Genomic DNA, 12,882 nt, shown 5'->3' with positions numbered 1-12,882 from the left:
ATCAAAGTTCTGCTACGTGTTGAGCCTCAGCTCGTCTGGTATGTTTTTCTGCAGCAGCAGGACCGAAGGACAGGATCTCAAAAGATCGTTTGGCTACTTTCTGAGGGTGTCCTGTTTTGTCTGGCAACAGAACGTTGTTAGTGGGGGCCTTTGGGTGCTATGGGTTGATGGGAGGGGCCTCTGTGGATCATCCCACGGTGTCTACAGAAATCATTTTCCTCTGTTAATGTTCCTGCACCACAATTATGCAATCCTGCCTTCAATAAGCATGATTAGTGGCCTAATTACGCAACCAACTCAGAAGCAATGTGATCAACAATGAAACCCATCGCCGGTAAAGTTACAAAGTGCTTCAAATTGAAAACAAGCAACAGAAACAGGAGAGACAAAAAAGAAAATGAAATAAGACATTTCAACACGTTTAAAAAGCAAGTTGCAACATCAAAGTTGCAGCAACAAAGGCAGCTCCCTTCATCTTAACCCAAACTCTCCATTAAAAAAAAGAAGATGCGGGTTAGTCAATCTGATAATGAGCCTTCCAGAGTAGATTTGTATGTTCTCTTCCACTGCCAGGCTCCAGAAGTGGTTTCTGATGGTGAAGATGATAATAATGCAACTGCTCACTGTGTGTGCTGTGGTGCGAGTGTGACAGAGAGTGAAACATCCGGCAGAACAGCCTTGATGGGAGGGTAAAAGGTTTCTGTCTGACACTGACACAGCACATCAGGGTGGAGGTAATTGACGTGGCCTTCATCACAAACACAGCACACACTTCTCTCTCTCTCTCTCTCTCTCTCTCTCTCTCAAGTTCCCAACACATTAAAATCAAAAGCTATGCAAAGATCACGCTTCACTGGCATGAGCTGACAAAACTGACTGAAGATTAAGAAGATAGAAAAGTAAACAAACCAATCTCAAAGTCGCCCAGCAGACTGTGAATTGAATTTTACGCAGAAAACCAGATGCAGGAAATTTAGTTCTCGCAAAAGCTACAGCTATCAGGGCAGGCCAATCAGATGCCTCTATTTTGACAAACCAGAACATGGTCAGAAGACATATTAAACGGAGGCCAAAATCCAATTATTCTCTCCCACTTTCAGCTGCTTTGGGGGAAAAAAAGGGAAGCATTTAAAAGGGGATTCTGAGCCTCTGGAAACCAGGAAGTGATTCAGACAATGCTGAGGGATGCCTCATTGTCTCCTTCATCACCATTTGACACCATTTATCACCGGAGCAATCCTAATTTTAAACCATGACTCACGTCTTACACTTACAACACATAAACTTGTGAATGAACAATTACATGTTGTCAACAAAATGTAATAGAATGTTCCTCCACTGTTAACTAGGTTTTAGGGCAACAACAGTTACGATCAGCATTTGTCTGAGATGAGGGATGTCAAATGTGATTTTTCTTTGTACTCGATTCGGGCTGCAGTGATGAAAATTCATTGGCAACTATTTTATTCGCTGATAATTGATGTTTCATTCCTCTTTAACCACAAATACCACACGTTTAACAGCTAAAACTTGCAGCAAACATTCTTACACACATTTCCCTCAACTCATGTCTACATATTCCGCATCATGGCATTTAAAATGCCAGCGCTTTCAAAGGAGCTGAAATCTAACGTAGCAGTCACAATCTTCAACCGAGGGAAAGGTTCTTACTTCGGATCAGGTGGCCCATCTGACAGCGGCTTCATGGACAGCTTGCAGAGTGAGCGAAAGACAAGGAAGGCATCTTTCTGGAGTATGTGGGAGAATTTAGCACCTGGTGGCTGGCCTGGTGCTGCTCCTGATTCCTGCAGAGACATTAAAACAGAAAAAAAAGGGAAGTATGCAGTTAGAAACCAACTTCTTCTTTCACGGATCTCACATCCTCTAGTCTACTTAACATAAACAGTGTGTGATTATAAGCCTCCAGGTCTATTAGATTGATGATCATTAAGGACTGCAATCAAACTGCAGAAGCTGGATGAAAAACGATGAATATATAAAACATCAAGGAAACGTATTCACCACATTCAACTGGTTTAATTTGAGAAGTACTCAAAAGCGCATTTTACGAAGTGTAAGAAACCAAGACAGGAAAACTTGGTCCATCCCTCACCTGAGTGTCAGTGGATGAGACAGACAGCCTGTCGTCGGGCAGCGAGGGGGTGAAGCTAGCAGAAATAGGTGTGCCGGGGATGCCGTTGGCGTGGACGTGCTCGCTGTCGCTCCCCAGGGTGCCCTCGTCCTCCAGTGAACTCTGGGTGCCCTCCGTCACCGCTTCGGCCGGCTCCGACTCCGCCGGCTCGCCCTCGCCACCCGGCTCCTTAGTGTCAGAGCAGAGGTTTGCTGGGTCCAGGCAGTGACCTGTGGAGAGGGATTGAGGTCTGGTCTCAACATGGGGACACGAAAAGATCCTCTATGCGGAGCAAAGGAACACGAAACTGTCGGATGGAGGTGTTCCGATCGTGTAGAAAAGGAGAACGTGACAGTGGCACAACAGCAAACAGGATGTTTAACAGCCTCAAAGAGAACTTTCAGGTTCTGAGAAGATGACAGAGTGCATCTCTGCTCAATCTCCCTCTCGACCTTTAATGGTTGTTTGTGAAATCGCTGCCCAAGGGTAAGAGTGTATTTCGGCACTATTCTTTTGTGTGTACAATAAAGCTTCCTTGCTGCCATAGAAAAACAGTGGCTTTTAAAAAGCACACAAAGAAAGAGTGCTGTGCCTTCTTGTCAGCATCGGGGAGCTTGACATGACCTAAAATTACAGTGTAGTGTGGTGTAGGAACTTCTGTAACAAACTCTCAGGTCTAAAAGCCTGTCATCTGAGGTGCAACTTGTAACATATGTAAAGTGCATCTCTTTGCTTTCCCATATGCATTTAAGAAAAGGGTGTGGAAATAATGAGAGGAGAAATTTCATGCGCAAGAATGTATTCTGCAGAAATGTTAAGGAGAGTAAACAAATGGGAGCAAAGTGGAAGCAGGCTGCGGAGCTCCCTGTTGTGGGAGCTGCTAGCTCAGGTTTCTCAGCGCATAATTAGCCAGTACCGTTAAAATATAAAAGACCATCTTATTTACAGCACACTGTGCAGACCGTATCTCACCTCCTGCTACAGTATTGACCACCTCCTGCAGAATACTCTGGACTATTTCCTGGGCTTTCTCCTCGTAGTTTGGGGTGTCCTGATCCTCCTCCTCGCCTGCCTCTGCATGCTGCTGGGCTGCTGCATCTGAAAAGCACACATTGATTTTAAATACACACAGGGATTCTTTCCAAAGAAGTAAAAGGTGCACACTTTAGTGGACATACTGTGCTATAAGCATAGAGCTTTCTGTGCCGTGTATACAGTCACAAAGTCTACGTGCAAAAAACATTCTGGAATTTACTCTAAAACTATTGGATGATGAAAATTAATAATCCATTGATACTCCAGTTTATATGCAATCAGTGGCGGACTTATTTAGCTGTGTGATATGGTAAATGCCCAACACTTATATGGCTGTTTTCTACATTGACAGTTCAGTAATTTACCCGTTCATTCACAAACCACTGTTGTGGCCATGAAAGACGCTCGCCTGCTAGTGCTCGCCTTGGGAGTAACTTTGAGTTCAGCGTCTGGCCCATGAACTCTTCGATAACTGCAGGGGGCTGGAAATCAATCCGCCAACCCTTTGGTGCCTCTTTCATTCCTTCAACTATCTTCTAGAAAAGCTGTCTAAATTTACGTGTTTTCCTTCTGAGAAGAAATCAGGCCTTTTCTTTTGGCATTTGTCCACCCGAGCAAACTTTTGCCTGCTTTGTGACCAACGCACATGGCAAGAGGCCGAGTGCTTTAAAAAAAAAAACAAAAAAACAAAAAAAAAAACTGCAGGAAGAACCCCAATGGAGACACTCATTCTGAATGCACTGCACACTTGACCCTGGATAATATCTGCATATCTCACACGTCTTAATAGGAAAATGCTACATTCAAAAAAAGCCTTAATTTGCTATATCCAAACATAATGTGCTGTTTATAATACCCGCATCAAATATCTTCATGTTCAGAATAATAGCAGAATATTAGTGTGCGTGTAAAAGTACTGAACGTTGCTGGGAGACATTTTCCATTCTCCTCTTCATATTCTACACCAGCCTTCTCACTGAAGAAGCCTTTGTAGTACTGGATGCGGCATCAAATGCTTGCGACATCAAACGCTGGCTGCTTTTTTATCTTTGCATTAAATTTCACAAAATGTCGACTTGTCTTCTATCTGTAAAAACAGGAGCCAAGAACGAACATAATGCTGTACACATGTTTACAATGTGTCATCCGAGCCTTCCTTTGGCTGTTAATCAAGTGCGAGTCCAATGAGATTAAAGCTGCAGTTAAATTAAATGTATCTGTGAGGATATTTCTGATTGGTTTCTTGTTGAAAACAGGATATTTGGTCAAAAGATGGTTTCACAGGTCACTTAATGTGAGGGGTGAAGTGGTTACGCTGTTTACTGGTACTGGTATTATCGTTGTCCATGCCTTTTGGTAGACAAAATGTAAACTGATTTTCCTCGTGAGCACTCTTACTCTGAGCTGCCGCCGTGGCTTGGTCTGCCTCAGTCTGTTCGTTTTCTGTTGCGCAGTAATCCGAACCATTTTCCGGCTCCGGGTTCTCGTAGGCTGGGCCCTGCTCCCCCTGCTCCCCGGACACAGACCTGCTGCTGCACTCCGGGGCCGGAGTGGAGGGGGTGGACGGGGTGGATGGGATGGTGATGCTGGGAGTCGCGGGGCTGACGGGCCCGTTGGCCTCCTGTGTCGGGCCCTTGGCCGGCGGGTGAGGGTGAGTCTGCAGCTGCGGGGAGTCTGGCTCGGTGTGCTGGGTGACCGGGGAGTGCTGCCGGTGCCGCTCTCTCTCCTGCTGTTTCGCTTCCTGCAGCTGCGCCAAGGGTGCGAGACACACACACATGCACAAAAATAAAAAACAAAACACACGTACGCAGACGACACATACAAGGAACGGCAAAAGCGTTTGTGGAGAACAGGCACGTGCAACACACACATACACACAAACACACAGAGAAAAGGACAGATTAAGAATATGCAAAGAAACTCAAGTCTGATCAGCCTGGCTACATTCCCTGAGGACTCATTGAGCCCAAAGCAGAACCACAACACTTCCAGAGAACAAAAGACACCTACACTCTGCAGTTTTTTTTTAAAAAAATATCTAGAGTTTGTCAGCATACATCAGAAGTGTATTCTAATGGAAATGTTTATGAATATGCACTGAGAAGTAGAACATGCTGCTAAATGAGACAAACTTTGCGGAATCGATTCATGCTGGCTCATGAGAAGTGGGTCTATTTCAGCCCGCTGCCGGTGGAAGGCATTTCTGGTGGAAAATGGCTCATACAGCCATGGCCTGGCTGATGTGTCATGGCTGACATGTGTTCCCACTGCTTCAGATAGCGAGTGCTGGAAAAAGTGTTGCTATGCTTAAGCTTGGTAGGTCACGAGCCCAAAAAGTGGGTCACAAGACATTAGCACATGGTTCCGAGCTAAACCGTTACGTGCTGGTTAATATTGCGTCACTGCAGATATTAGACTGGACCCTATGGACCGGGTCGTATTAGGATTCATTCTGAAAATGACCTGCACGGTTAAGACACGTCATAGTTTCACAGCAAACACCAACACAAGTTCCAGAAAAGAGAATAAATTAATTACAAGCAGTGGAAAATCTCTCAGCCAAGCTAAATTAACAGCAGCCCGTGGTGCATTTGCAGTCCAAGTGCATTTGTAGATTTGCAGAGAGTAAAAGGTTAAAAAAAAACAAAAAAACACACAAATTATAGACTTGAATGACTCGAAGAGAAAATGCACAGCAGCTGAAGGGGACGTGGTGACAGATGAAAATATAAACAGCATTGACACATTTACAAAACAATGATGACATATGGTGATATTTCCATCTAAAGCACACTCAGAATACAGCTGTAATTAAGAGTACGAATGTGCCAAGTGCGGGGAGACTAATTGCTAATGTGAATTCAGTGAAGTAGACTCTATATGTAGCCACAAGTCTTAATTATACTATTTGCTTTATGACATTTCTTATTTTTCCCTTCACGGGGCAGACCAAAAACTGCGTTTCCTGCCACCTTGTATTTAACCCATTACGTCTTCCACACTTCTAATTAAATGAGAGTGTCACATTTAAATGCAACCCGCTGATTTCAGTGACGCAGCATTCTGAATGAAATGATTAGTATTGAATATGAGCAACGGTAACAGGGCCAGCTTGACTGGAGGGGACAGGCGAGGCTGCACAAACAAACTAAGCTCATTATTTAAATGCCACCTCAGTCGGATAGTGGAGGCTGTGTGAGGGTGTGCAAGACAGACACAGAGCGTGTGTGTGTGTGTGTGTGTGTGATCATACCACGCTGAGCTGCAGCCAGGAGGATACATCTACACACACGTACAGAAAGTCGATCTCCCTGTGCAGCAGCACAACACTGCACAAGCAGTGGCAACACAACAATAGCCTCAAAGTCTGCTTCTGTCTCTGTGACTGCTGCCTTATATTTCCCCGTCTGTGTCTGACTGAATAACAGTCGCTCATTGTTTTTAAAACGACCATATTTAGTCTTGGGAGAAGGAAAGCATAACAAAAAGCTGTCAGGAATGAGAGTGTAGCGGACCTATGGTAAAACTTTTCCCACACTGAGGTGTGATTATAAAGCTAAAACGTAAAGTGGTGCAGGAAAGCGAGATGATTCGTAGGCAAGTCAACAAAAGCCACAGCAAGCATATGGTGGAAGAAGTAAGTACACGGCATACCTGCTCCTGTGCGGTGCAGGAGCAAAAGGAAGAGAACGGATGAGTGCATGGATGGGTGAGGAAAAGAAGCTTAATGCGCAAACACAGATACACAGAGAAGAGTTTAAGAGTTCTGATCAGGCATGTCACGGCAGTCCTGCACGCTTTACCTGGCGGTCACGCTTTCTGGAGGCCAGAGACCAAGATAGCTTGTGATTTGTAAGCTATGTGTCCAAAAGGAAGGGAGGGAGGGAGGCAGGTGAGGAGGGGAAAAGTGTCATTCAAAAAGAAAAAGATGACATTAGAGCAAGCTTTTTTTTGAAGGCAACACTTAAAATGTCCCTCTGGACACAAAGCAAACAGTTCAATGAACTCAGGAATAGGTGGTTTGAGTAAACCACCGAGCAGAAAGCTCTTCCACAGAATTTAATGTCATTATATTACAATCCAATCTGACTGCATACCAAAACTGCTTTACATTTTTGTTGTGGTATTTTTACCACCTAGATTTTTTTATTTTATTTCTCAAAACTACAATTTGGGGCCAATTTTCATCCAACAGTGGCTCACGAGAGGAGCTGCCCCGTCTGCGTCACTTCTGCGCGTAACATAGTTGTGTGTTTCACAGGGTTTGAACATACTGCTTGATTCTCCATGCGCGCGAAGATGACGTTGAGCATCTGCGTGAGCGTGGCCTTGGCGGTGGTCTGGTTGATGAGGTTCTTGCTGGCCAGGTAGATGTTGTAACACGTGCGCACGGCCTGCAGCACGGTGCCTTCGTGGATTTCTATGTGCTGGGAGGTCACCGCCGTCAACAGAGCCTGGAAGAAAGAGCAAAGAGTCACACAAGGGAGGACAGAAACTCTGAGATGAACCGCTGCTACTGAAGGTTATACGAAAATATATACGTATATCAACACCTGATTCACTCTATACAAGCTCTTAAGATTTCTTCATGAAAAAAAGACACCCTTATTTCTGAAAGTCTTCCAAGTCAAACTGACACATCAAACCCACAAGACAGAACTTCAAGTTAAAGAAGCGACGTGAGCATATTCTTAGTGAGAATGTTTGAAACGTATATGTCCTTAGAGGATACTCCCCACAGTGCAGCAACACAAAAAAGGGACTATAAGATCTTTGACACAAACTGCTGAAATGATAAAAAATCTAGTCAAAATCACGAGTATGTAACGAAGAAAGGAGAACTTTAACAAAGACTGTTGTGGTTTTTATTTGTAAAAGTAATCGTGTGTTGACGCTTCCAGCCACCACCGCCTACATTCAGAAATCTGGACAGAGTTTGAGTCCACTTCAACCCAAGTGGTAATATTTTCTAATTAAGTCTCCACCGATTGTGACGAAACAGAACAAAAATAAAAAGCTTATCTAAGTGAATCAAAAAAGTGTTTTGTATGTGCCTCCTCTCGGGCCAGATCTTTAATCGGTCTCTATTAATATTATTCCACTCTTTACTTTGATGTGGAAGATGGGAAAAGCGGCGTATAATAACCTCCACTTCACACTCTCTCTGTAAATGATCGTATATCTAACATAGTCAATTTCCCCATTGCGGGACTAATAAAGGTTTTTCTTATTCTTATTCTTAGTCACAGAGCGATTAAACTAGTTTTCTCAAATGGCATATTGATTCACAACATAAATCATGAATCACTTGTATGTCGGGCTGCTTACTCCCGTTTGTCCACACACATTTAATATTCGTAGTGAAGACTTGGAGGGAATTTAATAAAAAGGGTTTCAGCATAACATTATGTCACAGTGAAGTTGATTGTTGACCTTTCGGACAGAAAATGTAATCACTTTTTATCCAATCAGACATTTGTAGATTACAACATGCTGAGTCAAGGACTTTCATCTGAAGGCATTCCTGAGATAACAACAATGGGACACATGAGATCAGAGTAACTTTGGACCGCCAGATTCTAACTGGCTCATCCCTGGGTCCTAGTGGACATTTGAGCCAAATTTGAAGAAATTCCATCAAGGCTTTCCTAAGATATTAACATAAATGAGAAGTACATTTGTAGATACGTACAACCCAAACACATGCCTCTTCATATGAAGGCATACAAATATCTGCATTAAACAACAGTCAGGCAGGATTGTCAGCCGCCACCGAAAGACATCCAGGCAACTGTTTAGATGTTGATAAAACTGACTTCATGACAAAGTGACACAACAGTCTGAGGAATAACAGATGTCTAATTAAACACTCTAAAGTCAGTTAAGTATCTGATCTATGAAGCACACCTTAATAATCTGTAGCTGTATGCCCTCATCAGTCTGTGGTCCTTGGAAACAAGCACAGATGGTCTCGATGATCCTGTCGATGAGTTTCTTGCCCGGGGCCGTGTTGTCCGGGGCGCTGCCTGTCAGGTGGCCATATGCTATCAGCTTCTACAAGTCAGACACATATGCAGAAAACCATGTTAGCACAACTTGTGATGCCTCAGAAAATTACCTGGTAGACGTTATAGTTGGAACGTTTTCTACAGAACCAAGCTCCCCAAAGGAGGATCCCTGGTATAAAAATGCGCCGCCATATAGAAACACTCATGCAAACATTTGGGACTCTGCAGTCTGACGTGTCCTGCCACTGACCTGTAAACAGTCGAGCGAGGTGATGACGATGCGGGGACATTTGGACTGACATGCCAGCTCAAACGGCAAGAAGTACTTGTCGGCTTCAATGAAGTTGGTCTTTGATTTGATTGGCGGTAAAGTGCTGGATCCCGATTTGCCGTCTCCACTGGGCGGACTAGGGAGGAACAAAGCAGAGGAAAAAAAAAAAAAGAAGAGAGATGGAGAGAGCCTGTGAGATGCAGGATCCAGTCTGTCAGCCGGAGTCACTTGGTTGAAAAGTCAGTCTGACACGCACACACTTCCTTGACAAGCAGGCATGACTAACAGTACATGAAAGAGTGCTGGCAACAGTATGTTTCACTATGCAGGACAAACTCTTCTTTACCTACAGCTGGAACAGGACATTAAACATGCTAATCATAAAATCGCCCTGCCCTGCTTCCTGCTCATGAGGGAAATCACAGAGTAACAAAATCTTTATTACACTGAATTTAATATAGTGCCTGAGTTACGGCTTTAAATTTTCAACTTCAGTTCTCTTAGGGAGGGTCCCAGAGGTTTGTAATTCAGGCTCAGACTTCGCCATGCTTTCTTGCTGACAAAGCACCACCCCTCCCATGACTAGTAGCTACACCTTACATCAAATGACACAGCCATTTTTTCCCCCGAATTTTTAAAAAAACCAGCCAGACGGACATAAAATATAGACGACCGCTTTGAGCAGCCATGTTTCTACAGCATCCCCGAGCTCTGCCACCACGCCCAGACCGCACATGCTGGAATAAGAGAAGAACAGAGAATGGGAGCCAGAGGGGGGAGGAAGGGAGGGAGAACGGCAGACAGATAGCGAAGGAGGGGGGGGGGGGGGGGGGGGGGGGGGGATGCATTGTTTATATCTTGGCAAAGAAAAAGGATGACTTCAGCTCTTTTCAGAGGGACGACCTCACCCGGTATAACGGGACACAATCACAGAGAGACACAGTGGAAGAGATGAAAATGCCAAGTGGCTCGTAAAGGAAGGGAAGCGGAGGAAAATATTATGAAGAGGGCTATTTGAAAACGGTAGAGGAAACTGGCATCAAGTAGCATGAATTAAGGGGGAAATACAGAGAGATCAAGAGATTGTGCAGAGAAACAGAATAAGGGAGGAAGCTCGGACGGAGAGGGAACTGTATTGCAACACAAAAGCAAGCTGCTGACAAAAGAGGAAATGGGTATGACAAATAAAATCTGAATAGACGGGGGATCAGCTGCAAAGGTATAAACAAAAGACAACACAAAAACGCGACAGCTGTTTTTAAAAACCTTTTCGGACAGCAACATCAAAGCGGAGCTGTGATTCAGCGATCCACTCCGTCGGCTCATGTGTGGTCTGACTCTGTCTCTCTCAGCTATGGTGGTGTGGTTCTGCAGGCAGCTCTTCTCCCCTAGCTCATTTCAAGAATTTCCTGCTTAATGCCTGCTCTCTCACTTGTGATCAGCCTAACGTCAGACGTAGCCTGTAAACATCCTAAAATCCGGTCTAACATGTTTAAATTGTATTTAGGCTGAAAGTTAAGTATAATTAAAGGTGCCATCCCTGGCTGCTAGTTGTTTGGTTTGGCTCCTCCAATAACGTTCTGCCTCTGCCCATTTCTGGATTCACCAGAATAAGGCAATGCCAATATAGAGGCTTTGTCTATCTTCAGATACAGTACAAGACCAGGGAATGCTGTTTCCTCTCAAGGTCCACTTCCTGTCGCTCTGGAGCTTTCAATAATATAATTTGGTCTTTACTAGTGAAGAGTGGACGTAACAATAAGGGTCTGTTCAGATGTGGTCAGAGTTCAGATCTCTCAAGTGCGACCTCAGTGCGTCCTGGAGCGTTCACACCGGCCTTTTACAAGATCGGATCGCCCAGTTTGGATCTTAATGCAAGGTCTGAACAGGCCCCCAGATTTCAGGAAGCAGGACCGAAGCAGGTCATTTTGCACAACACTGCAGGTCATGAACAGATTAAAACTACAAGACACATCTTGTTGCTCACCAAGTTTCAGGGGTGCCAGTTGGTGAAAGTTGTTACATCTGAGCGGAGCCAGACTCTCTATTTCCTCTTATTTTAAAGCGTCTGTGCCAAGATAGATTCATATCTGCTGGCTGTAGCTCCACATTTCATATTCCTTATGTCATGGGCAGCAGAGTAAAGTCCTAAAGTGCCCAGAATAATGAATATCTGTACTTCCAAGAAAATGAAAAAGAAAATCAGCCGATGGAGACTGTGTGATATGGTTAAAAGTATCTTTAGAGCAGATTTCTTTGTAGAGGGTAAATGTTTCTTGAGGGAGTCTTGCAGTGACATGATTGCATTTTCTAAATTTAAGTGTTTTAGAGCAGTGATCCCTGTAATGTTGCTCTTGCTCATCTGGTTAATGTATCCAGTGTATAAATGGTTTCTCAGCTGAGCAGAAATTCATTATATCAAATTAGGATTTTAATGTGCATTTAAAATGAACAGTGGTACATACTACCAACCCCTAGAGTTGCGGTTTTAAGGGAGCCTTTGTCAGTCATAGCCTCACATGCAACCATGACTGCACAAAAAGAAGCAATTTAAATAGGACTGCAGGCTCACGCTAACTCTATTTGTATTCATAAGAGGAAAAGTTAGACTAGGGAATCTATAAAACATGAAAAACAAGGCAGAGTTGTGAGGCACCTGAGTTGGAACCAAAAGCAGCGGCATTTGCGCGAGCTGGGCGTGGCTGCAGATAGCCTCTATATCTAGATATCTTTGATCTACGAGGGTAACACTCGGATGAAATTGGGGATTTTAATTTGGAAAGAATGGGAGAACCTGGGGAGAAATAACGAGGGAGGGAGGGACTGTGTGTGACAGGAAAAAAATGGCGAGGGACAGAAAAGCAAAAGGGGAATAAAAATGAGAGGGGGAACGGGAAGAAAGGACGGGGAAAGAGGGGAGGTGGGACTCTACGTGCTGCGCTTCATTTCAAAGCCCGCGTTACTCGGCAGCCCGTTAGCAAGCACGTCGCACACACCCAGCAGAAAAACAAGTTGGAGGAGAGAGCCATTAATGAGATGGCAGGGGGCTGTTGGGAACGGGCCAGGCTGTGAGACACATACAAAAACACACTAGAGGCTGTGCGTACACACACGAAAACACACAATGTTGTAATCCCTTTACCACCAGGCGAACGGAACAGAGAGGCGTGCAAATGAGCCATGAATTCTACAGAGCCTTAGCATGCAGAGAAAGACAAAAGCCATTAAATGACCCTTGCTGCCTTGTTGTGTTACATAATTCATTAGTTGCTTACCTTAATTTTTCTGATTCCTCTTTGATTTCCTCTGAAAGAGAGAGAAAAAAGAATCTTCTATTAGTAATGAACGGAGGGAATATAACTTCATAGTATATTACTCAGTTAATGACACCACGGGGAGTAAAAAACATACCCGGAAGTACACAGGATTATGGTTTT

At 44.1% G+C, this 12,882-nt stretch overlaps 1 protein-coding gene across 4 annotated transcripts in view; it reads right to left on the bottom strand.

Annotated features, from left to right (window-relative positions):
- Nucleotides 1-12,882, bottom strand: part of arfgef1 (ADP-ribosylation factor guanine nucleotide-exchange factor 1 (brefeldin A-inhibited)) — a 50,445-nt gene that overhangs the window by 18,590 nt on the left and 18,973 nt on the right. For 2 of the 4 annotated variants that reach the window (XM_084566431.1, XM_084566433.1), the window contains exons 2-10: nt 12,721-12,751; nt 9,425-9,581; nt 9,074-9,220; nt 7,441-7,620; nt 6,970-7,023; nt 4,565-4,913; nt 3,104-3,229; nt 2,114-2,361; nt 1,672-1,805 (exon numbers count right to left, since the gene is read on the bottom strand). In XM_084566431.1, the coding sequence (XP_084422557.1) occupies nt 1,672-1,805; nt 2,114-2,361; nt 3,104-3,229; nt 4,565-4,913; nt 6,970-7,023; nt 7,441-7,620; nt 9,074-9,220; nt 9,425-9,581; nt 12,721-12,751 (1,426 nt within the window). Of the gene's footprint in view, nt 1-1,671; nt 1,806-2,113; nt 2,362-3,103; nt 3,230-4,564; nt 4,914-5,298; nt 7,369-7,440; nt 7,621-9,073; nt 9,221-9,424; nt 9,582-12,720; nt 12,752-12,882 lie in introns of those variants that run through there. The other 2 variants (XM_084566432.1, XM_084566434.1) reach the window with 2 other exon arrangements.

This window comes from Chelon labrosus (assembly GCF_963514085.1).
Source record: "Chelon labrosus genome assembly, chromosome: 18".
Classification (NCBI taxonomy): Eukaryota; Metazoa; Chordata; class Actinopteri; order Mugiliformes; family Mugilidae; genus Chelon; species Chelon labrosus.
This window is presented reverse-complemented; position numbering and strand designations above follow the sequence as displayed.